General features: G+C 35.2%; 2 protein-coding genes across 2 annotated transcripts; both read right to left on the bottom strand.

Moving 5' to 3' along the window:
• Positions 1 to 3,987: 3,987 nt before the first annotated feature.
• Positions 3,988 to 7,272, bottom strand: LOC134235590 (uncharacterized). The gene is made up of 4 exons (XM_062717731.1): positions 5,898 to 7,272; positions 5,494 to 5,689; positions 5,184 to 5,345; positions 3,988 to 4,937 (listed from the first exon to the last, which is right to left on the bottom strand). Exons 1-4 carry the CDS (start codon positions 7,227 to 7,229, stop codon positions 3,988 to 3,990), a joined length of 2,640 nt encoding a protein of 879 aa, XP_062573715.1. The 5' UTR covers positions 7,230 to 7,272.
• A 7,991-nt stretch (positions 7,273 to 15,263) lies between these two features.
• On the bottom strand, positions 15,264 to 18,157 carry LOC134235589 (uncharacterized). Its single transcript, XM_062717730.1, has 3 exons — positions 17,809 to 18,157; positions 16,973 to 17,090; positions 15,264 to 15,278 (listed from the first exon to the last, which is right to left on the bottom strand). Exons 1-3 carry the CDS (start codon positions 18,087 to 18,089, stop codon positions 15,264 to 15,266), a joined length of 414 nt encoding a protein of 137 aa, XP_062573714.1. The 5' UTR covers positions 18,090 to 18,157.
• Positions 18,158 to 20,257: the final 2,100 nt, after the last annotated feature.

Raw genomic sequence — 20,257 nt, 5'->3', positions numbered from 1 at the left:
CCAAAAATATCAGATCAAAAAGTAAACTAGGAGGTGCACAATGACAATATGTAATTAAGATTTAGTGAAAGTTTCATCAAATTTTATTCATTTGTACGTGAGGAGTTGTGAATAAGAGATGGGTACCCCAAAGCGTAACAGATGGACATACAGACGGGGACATACTGATTACTGTATACCTTCCCACTTTTTAAGAGGGGGGTATAAAAGAAAAGAAAAATTACCTGTCAAATAAATTTATTATTTGTGAAAGTCAACAGACTCATTCTGTACAGAACAAATGTACAACAATTTTCTGGACTGATCCTTATAATTTAATTACAGACTGAAATACTTAATTGGTAAAAATAACTATCATTTCATTCTAATTTACATCTTGTTATGACAGGTAAATTATCAAATGTTCAAAATGCTACATATATGTGTACACAAAACAGCAATGGTCAGGATGAAATACATAACTTATCAAAATGTTCAAATTACTTCAATTAACTCCACCATTTTAAACATATATAGGTACAGAGAAAAATTATTCACTTTAACACTGACAGACAAAGTAATGCACATAAAATTAAATGCAAAAACAATCAGCAGGGATGATGCATCTCAAGATGCTTCCTTCTTTTTATGCACCCAAAGTAATGCACAGCCAAATACCAATATTGAATACAGTTTGAAAATATAATTGATGTACATTGCAAATGATCTTTAACAATAATTTGCAAGAGCTAGTTCCTAAATCTGTTCATTATAGTCCGCCATGGACTAAATAAATCTAATTATACAACCACTTAACCTTACAAGTCTTACAACAGTTCAAGGTGACCAATTATTTGTCACCAAAATAATCTACATATATGTTACGTATAATTCCTCTTTTTAAAACATGAATCAAAATACATTGTACTGCACAATTATTGCAATGAAAGAAAACTGGAATATCACAGTTTTTTTTCCTTCGAAATTACTTAAGTGAGTGTAAACATTTTTTTTAAAGCTGTAAATTATAGCTCTGTATAGATGTGATTTGTACATCTTCATATATAACATTCAATTTAGGACTAATGTACCTTACAATTGTCTGTCACTAAAAACTGACATTTCTTCAACTGCATCATCATTTTTTTATCTTTTCTTTGACCTTGATCTCACTTATCAGAAAGAACGAGTGCACTTATGGGCCCCGGTAAAATGTGAAAAAATAAACAATCAAATTAAGCAAAAATTTTCATCTTAAATCATTAATTGATATCTTAACCATACCATTTAACAAATTTTACCGCTGAAATCCACGAATATACAAAGAGCAAAATTATACAATGTGGTAGGGGTCGGCCGACATTGGCGATTTTCTATAGTAAATCGAGAACGGTCATTCATTTCAAAGCCTTTGTTAGCTATGAGCCTAACGTTGTGCAAACTTGTGCGATTGACAAAAGACGCATATTACATTTTTAAAACTTGTGTGAAAGTATGAAATTTGCACACGATTAGGCTCGTACTTAAAATATTAAAAATGTATAAAAAGTACAATGTTTTTCCTATAGCAAGTGAGAGCTATTTACCTGTATGACCCATGTTGAACCCACGTGTGGAATAAATTATTTAAAATACTGATAGTCACGTGAGTTCTACCCAGGTAAACATTCCTCAAAAGTGCTCACTGTTAAACAGGTCTGGACGATTTCTAAATATGGAAGTCAAGAACGATAACCGAAAGTTGCTATAAATGTACATCAAGTACACGTAATTATTTTTCTGTCCAATCAGACAACAGCATTTTTACACACCCCAAAACATATTTTAAAAGAACAAAAAGATAACACGTGCTTTTGTTTTTTTCCTCAATAAGATTTTGTTAACAAAAAATCTGTAGCAGTAAGATGAACACTTTTGAAGAATAAGGTATCCCCCACATTTTTACCGTGAACAACCTTGACATTTTTATCTCGGTAAAGAAAAAATAATAATGCACAATAGAATGTAATCGTTTACAGAGGTAAAGATCGCACCAGCAAGTTTTTATCGAGTTCAGTTATAACATTTACCAGAATATATTACATGATTGTAAATATAATTTTGCTTAGCCGTCCGATTTTCATCGATAATGCTTAAATTGCATGTGTATAGATCAACTCACACTGTAAGTGTATGTTTATCGTATGGAGTATACACATATAGTTTTGCATTATCACGGGTTTCATGAGCGCCGAATACTTAGCTATGCAGACTTTAAATGGGCATAAGGAAAGGCGTATAACGTGGAGAAAAGGGAATCCTGTAATTTTACATGAATGCGTTTTATCCCATTATCTTACCTCGCATATCAGACTACTAGTATTCTGTAACAAACACTCAAAAATAATAAAGACTGTTATCTTTTCGATAAGATTTTTATGTCAGGCTCTAAAAACTGAAAATTTACCGTATTTATATCAATTTTTTAACTTAAGTAAACTTTTGGGATTGCTAACTCCTAGAGACAGATTTTTTTTATATCCCACTTAAAACGTATTCCAAGCTTTCAAGTCGTGTTTGTTCACGGTAGAATTGTCATAAATATTATATTATTCCCAAATGCACATAAAGTTTACAAAAAGTTTGTTTTAAAAAAATCTTTTGAGCAAAAAACTTAAAAACCACGTGTTTTATTTATTCTCTCGTGGGTTTGTCTAAATGCTGTTATCTGATTGGTCAGAGGGATTGGTGCCTTGTTTATTCTGTGTATTAATAGCAATTCCCGGTTATCGTTCTTGACTTCCTTATTTAGAAATCGTCCAGACCTGTTTAAAGCCATATATGGCGTAACTGATCAAAAAAATATATTTTTTAAAAATATCAAATTGAGTAAAGAATTATAGTAAATACATTTAAATTAAAACTTTTCATACAATTCTGAACATGGGGAACACCTCATTTCAACTAATAATACGATTTTATCTTCTCTGTAATGTGTTATTTAAATCTTTTGTATTTTCTTCCGGGTCGGAGAAAATTCCAAGAATCCAAATTAAATTGTGATATCTTTATAACGCAATTGACTTAGATTTTGTAATTTACGGAAAAGTTCTATCTTTATAAAAAGTAATGATACAAATAATAAGTTCGTATAATTATAGTCCAATAATTTTCATTGTACATACGCCATATATGGCTTTAAACATAGGCAGGTTTTGTTTCAGTAAGTCAAAGTCGTGCCGCTTAGAGATGTTTGTATGTATATTTGTTTTTAAGAACACGGGAGGGTAAGGAGATCTAAGTGTCGTTCATAAAGTGTCAAATATTTTTACCCTTCATGCAAGACAATGAAACAGGTATTGAAAGCCACCTATACATGTAACACTCCTTTTTAATTTCAAATTCAATGAAACTATTACTGTAATTTTTCAAATGCAAGAGTACCAATTTCTTGTTTAATCATTTTAGATACAGGCAACTACACAACTTCATTCCATATTTTTAAAAACAGGTTTGGCGCAAGAAATATCATTCCGCAAACGCGCCCGACTATGATCCACCATCAGATTGTTCAAGTATCGATTTAAATATCCATTCCCTTGATTTACATAAAAGAAACTAAAAGAAGGTTCGGTACGACTTTTCCGGATTTATAGGGTATCCATAGGCCTTTTAAAATATTCAATTGTTTCAAATCCATGCTGATTTAAGTGGCGCTTAACATGCTTTTTGATTAGAAATATCCACTAGTATCTAACTATTTCCAATAGAGAATGATTTGGTAATATATTCTGAAGTAAAATGGCACATAAAAAGGGCCCATTAAGTATTGCTTAAGTGCACTTGTCCTTTGTGTTAATCTCAGTTTTAAAGAACATAATTTCATATATAAACTGCATATGCTGATACATATTAATGAAAGCTCTTCCACTGAATGAACAATTTTGACCTTTGACCTCTCATCTAACACTTCATATATACAAGTAATAAATTTTCATGTTGCATTACAAAATAGTATTGTGATATAAATCACTCAATGTTATCAATCACATTTTTCTCGTCAATGGTAGCTAGTGCAGCAAACAAATCATCATCATCAATTTCAGTCTTCAACAAATGAATTTGTGGATCTTTGCTGGCTAGGCGCGAAAAAAATGAGGTTATTTGGGTGGGGTTTAACCACTGATTAACTTTGAAAACATGTTCACCATTTACATCTTTCTTTCTTTTCATATCCTCAGCAACTTCTATAGGGTTGCATTTTTTCCCAGTTGTCTTACCTTCTTCAAACTTGCGTACAAGAAAATTCTTGACACTTTCAGGAAATCTTGAAATTGTCTTGTTTTCCTTTAAACCCCATCCCATAGTATTCACTTGAAGGTCATTGGAACTACACTCAAATGACACGGTCTTCACTTTGCTTGAAAACACAAGTTCATTACACAGTTTAACCCACTGGTGTTTGATTTTATCAAATGTTGTCTCCTTCTGTAGCTGCAGGGAATGCTTGCCAATTAATAAATGATTTTCAAGTCCTTTGAAAGTAGCAAATTTTCTTACGCATCCTTCAACTGTGCAGTGAAATGTTGTAGGGAAGGAATCTGCATGTTCCTCTTCTTTTACAATGCAGTTTGGTGAATTATTAAAATCCTCCTGAATATTAGTTGTTTCACTAAATAACTCTTGATTCATTGACTTTTGTCGCCCTTCAATTTTTCCAGTTAATCTTAAGGGTAAACTAAATCCTGATATGATTGTACAACCTGATTCATGGTATTTTTGTTTACCATAAGCTAACTTGTCCAGTGTTTCATAGGAAATGAATTGTCCTTTACCAATATTGTATGCTTTTTTCAAAATTATCCCATCTCTTTGGAATCCCACATAGCTGTAATCATTTACACCTTTTAATTTATGGGTTTTCATGGTTTGTTTGGAAGTGTCTATAACACATACAGCAATTTGACAACCAGCAACACCTTTATAAGAAAAATAGAAGTAGAAAGATTATTACATGGTATTTCACAAGATCCAATCTTTCCCAATTATTTAATAACAAAGTTTGCTATAAGCAATGTATTTATAAATGAATCAAGGCCAAATTTTGTTGAATTTTGACCTGTTTTATTAGACTTATATAGTCCTTAAATATGGCCCAGAAATGGGTAGCAGATTTTTCTATTAATCAGGTTGACTTGCACTCCTACAGAAGTGAATAAAATTACCTTTCCCTGAATCTAAAGCCGTTTTCATGTCTGAGGCTGTGACAATGTTGTTTCCGCTTGCCACCCAGGTTTTCATTTTTGTTCGCATGTGTGCTATCTTGGAATCGCAAAATGACTTCCCAGCTTGTGCTTCAGAAAAACAGTACTCCTTGATATGTATTCCTACAAAATGATACATAATACTGTCAAAAATTACCTTCTAGTGACATCATCATGATCTTGACATTTAGACTTGCAGTCAACTTTTTTGTTGTTAATTGTGTTTAATGAAATTGTGTTGTTCTTTTCACATATTTATTTCACATATTACCTGTTTTTTTGCTGATTTCTGGTAAACAGAGCCACAGTAATCCACAATGATAGCATCCTGCATTGTCGGAACGTAGACTTATATTTTGAATATGTGGCAGTTGATCTTTTATTGCACAAATCGCATCTTCCAGCAATGATGCTACGCAAAACCAGTCTTGTTTGACACCATCAAACACATGAGTGAAAGTCCTATGCTGCAAATCAAACCAAAATGATAACTAGATGAAGTACCTAGATTTATTAACATACCAATATTCATTTGTTAGGTAGAGTTAATTTTGTACTTATGGCCCTTTTGTTTTTCAACCAAATTTTGATTTAAAGTGCTTGCAATACAATTACAAAAATAATTATTAAAAAAAATACATGGAAATTTTTCAAAGAAACATGTGATGCACTTACACTAATTGATCCATCTTCAGCCGTATATATGCAGACAATTACGTGCCAATTTCTTCCTCTTTGACCAAACCAATCTGTTTGCTTTTCCCGATATCTCTGTGGAACAAATTTCATCGCCCAATCCATAACTAATACACATTGATTTTTATCTAGATGGTCAATTACATCCGTGCGATATCTATCTTGGTTCACTGTTCGTATGATATGAGATTTCCACCTGAGAATTTTCTTCATAGCTTCTGATATGATGTTGGTGTATTCATCTTTGTCTATACCATTGTCCATTTTGTTGACAATCTTATGCAATTCAGTACAGACATCTTTCAAAAGTTCACATCTGTCACACTTTAAGGAATGGATATGGTCACACGGATTTTGAAAATCTTCATTATTACTGTCGCTCAAACTCCAGTTAATACAATGATCTGCGCATAGGTCTGATTCTTGAATATGGAGTTTATAGTCTGTTTTTAAGTAGATGCGACTTGAAGTTAAAGCTGTTGTTAGTTCTTTGTGTAATTCAGCGGACATCAGAGAATGATTCTTTAATGTATTCAAAAACGTATGGAGACTCTGGAAAGCCTCTACTCCATCTGCAGCTGTATTATCCAGCCCATGAAGATTTTTTCTCTTTGAGGCAGCACAGGCTTTTAGAATTTTGAAAAGTGAACTTTTTCCTAAAGGTTTGAATTCATTTTCTTTACAGAAAGCCAAATACATTTGTACAATCTGTGCATGACAAACAGTTCGAATGACATCTGGAATTCTGATCTTTTCCCCAGTATCAAACTCCAGCTCCCTAGTGCCGTAGGAAACAATTTGAGTGAAACAAGGATCAAAAAAGAAGTTGATAGCGTGTTGCATCTTTTCTTCATCCATTTTTTCTCGTGGTCTTCTTTCTCTGTCTTTCATGTCCAGGGCAGTTATTGAAGTTGATGTAAGTCTGGCTTGATCTATTTTGTATTTCGTTATTCCTGGTAGTCGTTGCATAATTTCATCTTTGGTTAATTTCTTGGACACCACCGATAGGATTTGGTTGCATAGTTGATTGTTTGTTGTTTCTTCATATATTCTCAGGATGGTGTTAATGAGATCATCTTCTGAGGGCTCTTTGGTTGATTCTGTAATTAGCTGCTTCAAGTTTGAAGACTGTCCAGGAGCTATGAGATTGAGAACTGAATCCACAGACTCCTCTGCTTTTCTTTTATAGTAACGTATGGTACTTTCCCCTGCTGATGAAATATCTGTGCGAAGCTGTGCACGCAAAGGGCTTGCCTTTCCACCAGTTACCATTCTCAATACTTCATTTGCATTCTGCAAGGTTGTTTCCATTTCATCACTATATGTTGATATTTGCGAGAGAGTTTGGGAATTTGGTACATCTGAATCCTGTAAGAAGAAAAATTAATTGTTAGAATGAAATCTGAAATAATTGTACATGTTATGCCAGCAAATTTATAATGATGTTTAAGATCATTTATTGTATTCCCTGGCTAAGAAAGGCAGTGGCGTACCGACTGCATCAAATATATGTGTAGGCACTAGAAAATGAAGCCAAAGGTTTCAATGAGGTGCGATGCGCTGAAAGGGGATAGATGCGATAGGGGGGTCAGTATATTAAAAAGTTTACTGGTTAGGGGAGGGGATCAGATTTGAATTTTTTATTACCTGAGAATGTCACTAATAATTAAAGCGTACATGTACATATGTATAATTTTGCTATACTTGAGAAGAAGAGTTTTGAACATTTTTCCTATATATCTATATGTAAAGATTTGATTGCTCATAATGGCCCCACCTTACTCCCAGGGGTCATGATATGTCAGATATGAGCAAACTATAATTGAACTCTGATAATGTTTCCATACATTAATATCACCAATTATAGATTTTTCTTATGTAAAACTTTGATCAGCCATTGTGGTCCTGCCCTTTCCCTTGGGGTCATGAATTGAACAAACTTGAATCTACACTACCTAAGGATGCTTCAACATGAGTTTCATCTTTCCTGGCCCAGTTGTTCTGGAGAAGAAGATTATTTAGAGATTTTATACTATATATTCCTATGTTAACATTTGATCGGCCATTGTGGCCCCTCCATTCTCCCTGGGGTTGTGATTCGAACAAACTTGAATCTACACTACCCGAGGATGCTTCCACATTAGTTTTATTTTTCCTGGCCCAATGGTTCTGGAGAAGATTATTAAAAGATGCCATTAAGTTTTCCTTCATTCGTAATTATCTCCCCTTGGAAAAGGGCTTGGTCCTTCATTTGAACAAACTTATTAAAATACCCTTTACCCAAGCATACTTTGTGGCAAGTTTGGTTGAAATTGGTCATGGGGTTCTTGAGAAGAAGAAAATGTGTAAAAGTTTACTACTACGACAACAAGAATAACATACAAAGGACTAATTTTGACCAGAAAAGCTCACTTGAGCTTTCAGCTCAGATGAGTTAAAAACTGTATGTTTCCAGGAATTTATAATTGCTGCAGAAATTCAAGGAAAATTATACAGACACAAGACACTTCAATCAGAAAGCTCACTTGAGTGTATTGCTAAGGCGGTCCAACATTACTGGAAATAAAATACAAAATTGTTACTTACATTATCATAATATTGCAGATGACCATGCTCTCTAAGATCATATCCTAGGGACTCTCCAGTAGTACATACAGCATGCTGCAAAATAAAATTAAAAAAAAAATAAAAGAAGTGAGGAAAGGTTTAAAAAAAATTTTCAAATACAATAAAAAAACAAGAGGCTCATGGGCCACGTCGCTCACCTGAGAAGCTTTGACCATTCTGTTCTTTACTAGATTTCCCCCTTGTAATACATATAGTGACCCCACCCTACCCCACTGATCATAATTTACACAATTTGAAATCTACACTACCCCAGGATGCTTCCACATAAGTTTCAGCTTTTCTAGCCCTGTGGTTCTTGAGAAGAAGATTTTCAAAGATTTTTCCTATATATTTCTATGTAATACTTTGATTTCCCATTGTGGCCCCGCCCTACCCCAAGGGGCCATGATTGGATTAATTTAGAATCCACACTACCTGAGGATACTTTCATATAAGTTTCAGCTTTTCTGGCACAGTGGTTCTTGAGAAGATTTTTAAAGATTTTTCCTTTATATTTCTATGTAAAACTTGGATTCTGCCATTGTGGCCCCGCCCTATCCCCGGGTGTCATGATTTTTTCAATTTAGAATCTACACTACCCCAGGATGCTTCCACATAAGTTTCAGCTTTTCTGGCCTAGTGGTTCTTGAGAAGAAGATTTTCAAAGATTTTTCCCATATATTTCTATGAAAAAACTTTGATTCCCCATTGTGGCCCCGCCCAATCCCCAGGGGTCATGACTTGAACAATTTAGAATTTACACTACCCTAGGATGCTTCCACATAAGTTTCAGCTTTTCTGGCCCAGTGGTTCTTGAGAAGAAGATTTTTTAATGACCCCACCCTATTTTTGACTTTTCTTGATTATCTCCCCTTGTGAAGGGACTTGGCCCTTCATTTTAATAATTTAAATTCCTCTTCACCCAAGAATGCTTTGTACCAAGTTTGGTCAAAATTGGCCCAGTGGTTCTTGAGAAGAAGTCACTTGAGCCTTTGGCTCAGGTGAGCTAAGAAATAAAAAAAGTTATGAAGCATCCATATATATACATATATAATTAGTGGGGATTTAAGGGGGACGCACCCAGCCCCCCCCCCCTCCCCCTAAAATTGTCAAAGTTAGCATCAATCAAAGTTTCGTCTGGAAAATGTAAATATGTCTACTTGCAGGGGCGTAGCAACAGGGGGGCCAGCCCCCCCCCCACTTTTTTTCCCAACCTTACTTATAGAACAGAAATGTCAATTGAAAGCCTGGTTTACCCCCCTCACTTTTAGTGATTTACGGAAAATGTAGTATTAGAATTGGTAATAAAAGTTGTTGGCACTGAGAAAAAAGGCCAGCCCCCCCTTTTTTTCCCAACCTTACTTATAGAACAGAAATGTCAATTGAAAGCCTGGTTTACCCCCCTCACTTTTAGTGATTTACGGAAAATGTAGTATTAGAATTGGTAATAAAAGTTGTTGGCACTGAGAAAAGTTGACCTATACCCCCCCCCCCCCCCCCCCCACACACACACACACACACAATAGGATTTTCGACTTCGGCAACTTTTTCCTTTAAGCAACTTTTCAAGTTACTGTAGATCACTAAATTTTCGCGACACCTTATTTTCGCGAGATAGTCATTGACTCTTGATTAGCGAGACAAAATTTTCACGAATTGTGGTTATTGCACTATATAATCTTTAGGAATGCTATTATACGCGAGAATTAAATTTTCGCGAGTACACTGTCTCGCGTAATTACGCGAAAATAAAGTTCTCGCGAATAAAAAGTGATTTACAGTAGTAAAAAGAATTCTCTGGCTGCCCCCCCCCCACACTTTCAAAAACGATGCTATGCCACTGACTTGGTAGACCTCATTTTTACCCTACAAAATCTCTAGAATGCAGGAGCTTCCCCGGGGCTGTGCCCCCACCAGGGCTTTGCCCTTGACCCACTGGGGGCCTCATGGGGGCCCCCAGACCCTTGCCTTATTTTGGCGCCCCCTCTAACTCCAATTCCTGGATCCGCGCCTGATAATTATATGTAGCTGCAGATCTGTAGCATTATGGTTTTATATAATATGTCTTTGACCATAACACTACAGATCCTGTAATGCCAAAAAAGTGCAATTTACTGCACAATATTTTTTGCGCACTTTTGGGGAGAATTTCTCCACTTTCTAGCTAGCATTGGTCAATCAACTATCTTTCACTCCTTAATTCTATAGACACATTCTGAAGCCAATATGTACATTTGATCCATCTCCCAACCATTTATAGTTGTCTCTACATGCAATAAACTCATTTAAGTGAATTTTTTGTAATCTAACAAATTATTTTAATCAAGCGAGTTTATCACTTGTAGAGACGACTTTAAAAGGTTGGGAGATGGAAAAATATACAGATTAGTTAAATAATGGTCTTAGAATTAGGGAGTAAAGGGTAATTAACTGACCGATGCTGAAAAGTGGGGGAATTCTCCAAAAAAAATCGCAAAAATTATTGCGCAGTCAATTGCACTTTTTTTTCATTATGGGCTCTGTAGCGTTATGGTCAAAGACATATATATAAAACCATATCACTACAGACCTGCAGCTTATATATTTGGCACTCATTTTATCTCTCGTTTTACTAATTTTAGGGAGGTATTTTTTCTCTTGGCAAATTGAAAATTGTTTTCTTCAACTTTTAGTTTCACACAGACACATAAGCAAAATTGTTATCATTTGTCAATGCTTACTGAATACATGTATTGTGTTTATGAAAAGAATGATACACCAGTACTTTAAATTTTATGCTTACATGTGATAGAGAATCCTGTTCATTGTCTAAACTGGAGACATCTTTGCTGTAACTTTTCAGACAGCCTTTGCAAATTCCTGCATGAATAAATTCCATATTTATTACCAACAGCTTATTTTTTATTGGTACATTAAAATGATAAACATAGTTCAAAATCAATATTTCATATAATCTACCTTATATCTATAATTTTTATTTAATTGTGTTTTCTTTTATCATTCTATGGTTTCTATGCTTTTGATCCAGTGTGGTGATGCACTTCTCAATGTCAAACTTAATCACAAGTCATGTTACATTATCCTTAATATAGAATGGTAATCAATGTTATCATTTTGTAATAATTGTTCATGCCCCCTGTGGACCCTTGATTGGTGAATAAACATAATATATATAATCAAATATATGTACGTATATTTAATGTTCATCCAGAGAGTACGTGATTTTAATTTTCCTCAAGTGAAATAAAAAAAAAATAAACAGATCTTGAAATGATAAACATGCAGTTACCTGAACCAATCACCAGTAACACTCCTAAACATTTCAAAATATTTCTGCTCATTATACCCGCACTTTCTAAAGAAAGTTCGGGTATATTGTTGTTACTCATGTCCGTCCGTCCGTCCGTCCGTCCGTCCGTCCGTCCGTCCGTCTGTCACACTGTTCTTCCCTGAACTCCTCCTACATTTTAAACAGTAGCTTAATCATCTTTTGGGAGATGGTTGGTGGGTTCATGTAGATGTGCAGTAAGGTTTCGGAATTTTGATTTTGCCCCGGGGGGTCAAATGGGGGTCGAAAAATGACGTTTTTTGTGCAAAAAGTCCCGTCTTCCCTGAACTCCTTCTACATTTTACTCAGCAGCCTAATCACCTTTTGGGGGATGATTGGTGGTGTCATGTAGATGTGCAGTAAGGTTTCGGAATTTTGATTTTGCCCCAGGGGGTCAAATAGGGGTCGAAAAATGACGTTTTTTATGCAAAAAGCCCCATCTTCCCTGAACTCCTCTTACATTTTACTCAGCAGCCTTATCATCTTTTGGGGGATGATTGGTGGTGTCATGTAGATGTGCAGTAAGGTTTCGGAATTTTGATTTTGCCCCAGGGGGTCAAATGGAGGTAGAAAAATGATGTTTTTTTATGCAAAAAGCCCCGTCTTCCCTGAACTCCTTCTACATTTTACACAGTAGCCTAATCATCTTTTGGGAGATGGTTGGTGGTGTCATGTAGATATGCAGTAAGGTTTTGGAATTTAGATTTTGCCCCAGGGGGTCAAATGGGGGTCGAAAAATGACGTTTTTTATGCAAAAAGCCTCATCTTCCCTGAACTCCTCTTACATTTTACTCAGCAGCCTTATCATCTTTTGGGGGATGATTGGTGTTGTCACGTAGATGTGCAGTAAGGATTCGGAATTTTGATTTTGCCCCGGGGGGTCAAATGGGGGTCGAAAAATGATGTTTTTTATGCAAAAAGCCCCGTCTTCCCTGAACTCCTTCTACATTTTACACAGTAGCTTAATCATCTTTTGGGAGATGGTTGGTGGTGTCATGTAGATGTGCAGTAAGGTTTCTGAATTTAGATTTTGTCCAGGGGGGTCAAATTGGGGTGGAAAAATGACGATTTTTATACAAAAAGCCCCGTTTTCCCTGAACTTCTCTTACATTTTACTCAGCAGCCTATTCATCTTTTGAGAGATGGTTGGTGGGGTCATGTAGATGTGCAGTAAGGTTTCGGAATTTTTATTTTGCCCTGGGGGGTCAAATGGGGGTCAAAAAATGACATTTTTTATGCAAAAAGCCCCGTCTTCCCTGAACTTCTCCTACATTTTACACAGTAGCCTAATCATCTGTTGGGAGATGGTTGGTGGTGTCAGGTAGATGTGCAGTAAGGTTTTGGAATTCAGATTTTGCCCTGGGGGGTCAAATATGGGTCGAAAAATGACGTTTTTTGTGCAAAAAGCCCTGTCTTCCCTGAAGTCTTCCTTAATGTTACTCAGAAGCCTAATCATCTTGTAGGAGAGTTAAATATTTTGAAAATTATGTAAAACATCAACGTCAAGGGGTAAAAAAAAGCATCACATGCTGGGAAACACCTTGAATTCTTATGAGTAATTAATGTATATGTCAAATGTGAGAGTCATATCTCATCTCAATCAAAAGTTATAAGCAAATGCAACATTTTTGAAAAGTAGAGGCTTGACCTCTTCAAGGTCACAGAGTAAAAATCATGATTTATTTGGAAAGGTCTTATCACAGGTAATAATATACATGCATTATGATATGAATGCCCTAACTTTTCTCCTTCAAAATGATGAATTTATAACAATTTAATTTTTTTGCAAGTAGATCAAACTTCTAGGTCACAGGTAAAAAAAAACAAGATTTGTTTGTGAAACACTATGCGCCCGGCAGCAACAAAGTTCAAAAAATCTATTTTTAGCATATTGATCACAGTCAAGGTCACAAGGTCATTGACCATGGTGTCATTCGAAAGAACTTAATCAATGGAGTATGCATACCAAATATGAAGTCTCTATCTCCTATGGTTCAAAAGTTATGGCAAAAAGTGTAAAGAGCTATTTTTAGCATATAGGTCAAAGTCAAGATCACAAGATCATTGGCCTTGCCGTCGTTTGAAAGGACTTTATCGATATCGTATGCATACCAAATATGAAGTTCCTATCTCCTATGGTTAAAAAGTTATGGCAAAAAGTGTAAAAAGCTATTTTTAGCATATAGGTCACAGTCAAGGTTGCAAGATCATTGACCTTGATGTTGTTTGAAAGGATTCTATTAGTGGAGTATGCATACCAAATATGAAGTCCCTATCTCCTATGGTCAAAAAGTTATGACAAACAGTGGAAAAAGCTATTTTTAGCATATAGGTCACAGTCAAGGTCACAAGGTCATTGACCTTGATGTCATTTGAAAGGACTTTATTACTGGAAGATGCATACCAAATATGAAGTCTCTATCTCTTATTGTTCAAAAGTTATGGCCAAGGTTAAAGTTGACAACAGACAGACAGACAAACAGATAAAAAGACAAACAGACAGGACAAAAACAATATTTGCCTCGGATCTATCGATCCGGGCGCATAAAAAACCATGCCATTCTCACAGGTAAATACTAATACATAAGTTTAATATTCAGTAGATATGACCATGATGACCAAGGTTAAATTCATTGAGACAGATGGACAGTCTGACATACAAATATACATATTTCTATATGAATTGGGTAAAATTGGCCCAGTGGTTCTAGAGAAGTTAAAAATGTAAAAAGTTTTCAGACAAACAGATGGACGACACGTCACGACAGACGTTACATGTTAAGGAAACCAGAAAAGCTCAAATGAGTGTTTTGAAAGGGTTAGAATATGGTTACAGAATTTGAAAAGCTGTTTTTTTCATGCAGAGATATGCATGACCAACATATTCATGTTTTATATTTTCTTTAGTAATTTGTTTGTTTGTTAAGAATACATCTCTCTTGGGAATTTTTCCCTCATATGGAGACACCACCAAATAATAATGAAGACCAGATGTGTTTGTGAAACACTGATGTCCCTGTATGGAAGCCTATGGCGAAGGTTGAAGTTTCTCAAATATATGTCAAACTCAAAGTTCAAGGTCAAAGGATTCAAATTGTTAGTATCAGAAGAAAGTCTTGTCACAAGGAATGCACATGTGAAATAAAGATATCCCTAGTAATTCCTGTTCAAAAGTTAATTGCCAAGGTTAATTTTTTTTAAGTGGTTCAAACTCTAGGGTCAAGGTCAAACATATTTATAATTGTTAACAGTTCACAATGAATACACATGTTAAGCATGAAAGCCCTAGCACCTATTGATCAAAATTTAGGCCAAGTTTAAAGTTTGGTATTTTTCTTGTAAAAATGTGTATCCTAGGTCAAGCGATTTCAGGTAAAAATTAATGGTACCCAAATAAAAGGTCTTAATTGTCACAAGAAATAAACCTATAAAATGTAGAAGCCATTTGTGTAGCCCATCCCACTTAAAACTTATGGGCAAGGTTATAATTTCTGCAGACAAATAGACAGACATAATATAAACACAAGAAACAAAATATGTATAATTAGTCAAATGGAAAAAAATATATACTATTTAATTGGAATCACAAAATAGATTGTTATTTCAGGGACAGGGAGTGGGTAGGGAGACTGGAATCCCCCCATCCCCCCCCCCCCCCCCCCCTGGAATTTGCTTTGTTATTTAAACAAGACTATATACTGAAGCAAATAAAAAATGACTTTGGACATCCTCCCCCTAACTGAGAAAACATTGACCACACTATCATTGTTTTTATTTTGTTTATTTGTTTTCAGTTTTTTTTCTCCTGCTTGTCAGGAAATTCTGGGCTGGAAATTTTTTGACTGAGATGTGAACCCCTCTCCCTACTCCCGAAAAAAAAATTCTGGATCCGCACCAGTATTGGCAGTAACTGAATGTCACATCGACAATGGCAGATAACTTCACAATATAAAATTCGTCTAGTGTGCCATGCGATGATCTTTGACCCTTTTTGAACTTTAACCTAATCGTTTGGGTTTATTTTACTCCCCACTATACTTAAACTTGTACTTACCGACTGCCATACATGTTTGTCTCGTCAACTTCATGAAATATAAATCCAGTTATAACACAAAATGAATTAATCCAATGCACACCAGACTGCAGCCATTTGTGCTAATTCCATTCGACAAACCTTCGTCGATTCCGTCACCTTATCAGATGAAGTGGGAATCGGCCGAGGTGTGCCAAATGGTGTTTAATCTAAAAATATGATAATGGGTGACGCAACGTGATGTGATGTAGAAATTTACATGTTAACATGTATAGTACAAGAACAAATTTTGAATTAATTCATAACAAACGATGTTTTAACAAAACTTTTCCATCTAGCCTATTCCAAACAGTATGTGCTGTGTGATTGTGGTGTCGACGGGGGGGGGGGGGGATTAATAAATTAAAAAAGGTCCTATTATGAGCAAAACATTTATCAAAATCTAGTTTACATCATTAATAGAATTCAAACTGGTATATAATGAATTAAGCATGTAAAATAAATATAAGAGGTTCTGAATTATAGGTCACAGGGCCGGTCTGAGAATTTCATACTCAGTTTGATGAATACATGTAAATCATTGGTGTCGGAAGCAAATTCAATGTGGGGGGGCTAGGTGTAAAAAAAAAATTTTTATACCTTCTAAAAAAAAACTGACAAGCAAAAAAAAAAAAAAAAAAAGAAAACGAAAACATCAATTTCCCAAACACGAAAATACTATTTCGGGGGGTGGGGGGGGGGTTGAATTCGAACTTCAGTACCATAATTTTGTTTTCTATACACTACCTTTTTCCCATTTTTTACCTACATGTATACTGCCATGTGTCTGTGGAAAGTGGGGGGGGGGGGGGGGCTAAACCTATGAAGCAATGTTCAATATCTATACTAAGTATATGTTTGGAAAAAAAGCACCGGCCCTAGCCCCCCCCCCCCTCCCCCGGTTCCGACGCCTATGTAAATTATAGAATTATTTTGACTTTTTCCTTGGAAAGCCGGCCAATATGTAGGAGCGTGTTTTAGAGGCAAACACCTTAGTGCGGGTATTACCGGTACTGTCTCATGACAGCATCTAGTTTCTGCATTTACTGCTTTTTGGGGTTTTTGAGCTCCCTCATGTGATGGGTATGTGCACTTCCGAGGAGGTTTCCAGTGTATCCCAAGGCCATAACGATGGAATGGACATACTGTCATGGATGGATCATATCTTGAAATAATAAATTATTCAAATCTTTATATATTTATTAAAAAAAACTCTCTACTTAATCGTTATGAATGAATTTTATGCCCCTTTTGGGAGGGGTGTATATTTTGTCCCCCCCCCACCATTTGGTTGGCATGCTTACAAGTACTATGGTGAACTATCACAATGATGTGATTTAAAATAGTTTAAAATAGGCCTAGTCATTAGTCAATAGTTTCAACCCTGGACACTTAATACATAAAATATGCGACTAGAAAATCATGGATGCTTGTGTATAGGATTTTTTTGTATATATTATATGGATACACTGTTAGATCAGTGTTGTGTACATCGTTTTCATCAGGGTAAGATTAACAGTAAATTTTCTTTCAAAAAGACTGAGCAGATATTTCAAATAAATCTCTATTTGTGATATTGTGATTTTACGGGGACCGTAAGAGTCAAACTTAGTCGGACTAGCTAGAGTTTATTTAGGACATGCTTAATCAGAATATCACATAAGTTTTGCTGTAGGTCATCAGTACAAGTCTTCAATTACCCGTAGGCCTTGGTCTTCATTAGGCAGGCCGAGAGTTAACAGCTGATTTCTGTCAAATCAATATCGACCCGACGACAAAAAGCGAACCAAAATGAATACAAATACTGATGTCATTTGAATCATATTAATTGTCACTGCATCAAATATAATTACAAATTAAAGAGAGTTTATATAATTATTTACCGAAATAAACCAATGCGCAGGGCAATCAGAGACCCCTCGCTGTCGGCTGCTGCTGTCACTGCTGTCTGGTGGCCTCCACTTAACTTAATGGCGTGTAGGTGTAAAGATATGTCTCTTTGACAATCGCCCAAAATTTTTAAATCTGTTTCTTTTGGATACGGTTTGTATAATCCGCAGGAACTTCCTGCGTAATGTCCCACACTACATTTTAACCCGTCCTCGTCTTCCATATTTCGCGCATTAGCGTGCCTGGTAACATCACGCCATCTAGCGACAAACATGTCACATATCCAAGAACGATAACCCGATTTCGCCAATGTTGCTCGGTTTTATCGGGGAAAACAAAGCTGCGGTCAAAATTTTCCAAACTTTTTAGAACTGGATTTAATAGTACAGAAAGTGCTTGATTAATATATAATAGCATTTTAACCAAAAAGGTTTGCTGTTTTTTAAATCAAAGCCCTAAAGATGCATCACTTTGTATAGATTTGCACTAACAGTCTACATGCAATTTTTTCAATTATTGACCTGTAAAATCTAAACAAGGCGGAATATTTCCAAACCGACAAGTATTTGTCATATACATGTCCTGTCTATTTCTTACATGATATATGAAGTGATTTCTCGAACCTTGACTTATCACAAAAATTTGATTTTGCCTGATTTTTACGTGGACCTGTACTTAATGCTCGTTTTACTGCTTCAAACATCAGTGCATTAGCCAATCAAAGAGTGTTTTACAAAACAATTGCATTAGAATGTTGCATATCTCCGTCTGTGTATTTGTAAAGCACGAAAAATATTCAAAATTTTAATGACCTTATAATTTTGAATCAGTTTCTAATTGTCTCGAAAAATGAAAACACCAAAAAAATTATAAATGGTACGTATACAGCTTCGCGCATTTTAAAGCTCACACAGATTTTTTTAAGAAAATGAGGTCGCATTATTGACAAGCAAGTTGATGAAACAAGAATATCAACAGTCTCGTTTAAAGTCATCATTTCGTAAATTCTATGGTCGATACAATGACCTTGTCAGCAAATACAATTTATCATTGAATGAAATGCTGACTGACGTTTTTCATACCAATTGTTAGTCCATTATTTATACACTGAATTGACCACGGATTTTTTCCGTTATTTCCTAATTATGACAACGAGCACACGGCGGGTGTGACCGGTCGGCAGGGGAAGCTCACTCCTCCATGGCACCTGATCCCACCTCTGATGTTTCGGAGGTCCGTGTTTGCTCTGCTCTTATTTTGTATATTTGTTTAATGGACGTTGAGATTGAATACTGTTCGTTATTTCCATATCCTCCATTCTTCTTGTTATGAAAATTAACATTATCGAACCTTAGTACGATTAAGACTATAGTTGTATTGCATATAACACGAAAAAATAAATGTCCTTTAAAATTATCTAAGTTTTCCAAATGAATGCTTTTAAGGGGATTTTATTTAAGAAATAAAATATCATGTTTTGAGTTACATTGGGGTATGACATGAAGTCGGTCACGTGATCAAATTCTATAACGCCCGAAGGGCGTTAAGTAGATTTGATTACGTACCGACTTCATGTCATACCCAATGAAACTCTAAAAATGATATTTTATTTCTTATATTTACATTTGACATTTTTAGTCGTGTTACAAAGAAATATAGTCATTATTTAAACTTGGCTTTGGAAATGCACCATAACGTATCTACGACGTCATGTGACGTTACAATCGGAACTTTTCAAATGGCTCGTGCAGTTTGCTTTTCATACTCAAGAAAGTCTGATCATGTGACCAACTGCATGTCATTGAAAATTAAATTTCAATTTTATTAGCATTGTTATATAAGGAAAGACACCAGCAAATGTAAATATCAATAAATGGCACGATGCATCAGCTATTTTATTCTATTATAGGTATCTACTAATTGAATTGATCGAACTTTTTTCATGCTTTTTAGGTGAAATTAAAGTCACAAATAACTTTTAAAATTTGAGTATTTTTCTAAGTAAATGTATTTTTCTCAGTTACCTTACGTGTCTTGGTTTTGTCGAAATGTAGCGCCAAAAAGGGACAAAGGTGGATAAAGAATCCATACTAAAAGATATGATAATGAAATAGAACTGAGTAAATAGTAAATTGCTACTATTGAAAGACAATTCTTGAATTTTTCTGGTTTGAAATTATAAATTTGTGTAGTGGTAATGATCTCGCATGGTGCTATATAGTAACTCTGAAAATGGAAGCTTTTGAACAAATGTAATTAGTCGAAAAGATGAGAGTCAGAACGTACTAAAAAGAAGTTACAATAGCTGTACTATGCCCATATCTAGGTTTCTGAAAAAGTTACTGCTTTCAAAAGAACAGATAAAAGGGCGGCTGCAATTAGAAAAAAAAACATTTAAATACTGAAAATTAATATATGTTTTCAGCCAAGTGTATATCAAAG

This window comes from Saccostrea cucullata, unplaced genomic scaffold (assembly GCF_032062105.1).
Source record: "Saccostrea cucullata isolate Sc308-1 unplaced genomic scaffold, CSIRO_AGI_Scuc_v1 ctg3552, whole genome shotgun sequence".
Classification (NCBI taxonomy): domain Eukaryota; kingdom Metazoa; phylum Mollusca; class Bivalvia; order Ostreida; family Ostreidae; genus Saccostrea; species Saccostrea cuccullata.
The sequence above is the reverse complement of the archived record's forward strand: the minus strand, read 5'-3'. Positions and strand labels throughout refer to the sequence as shown.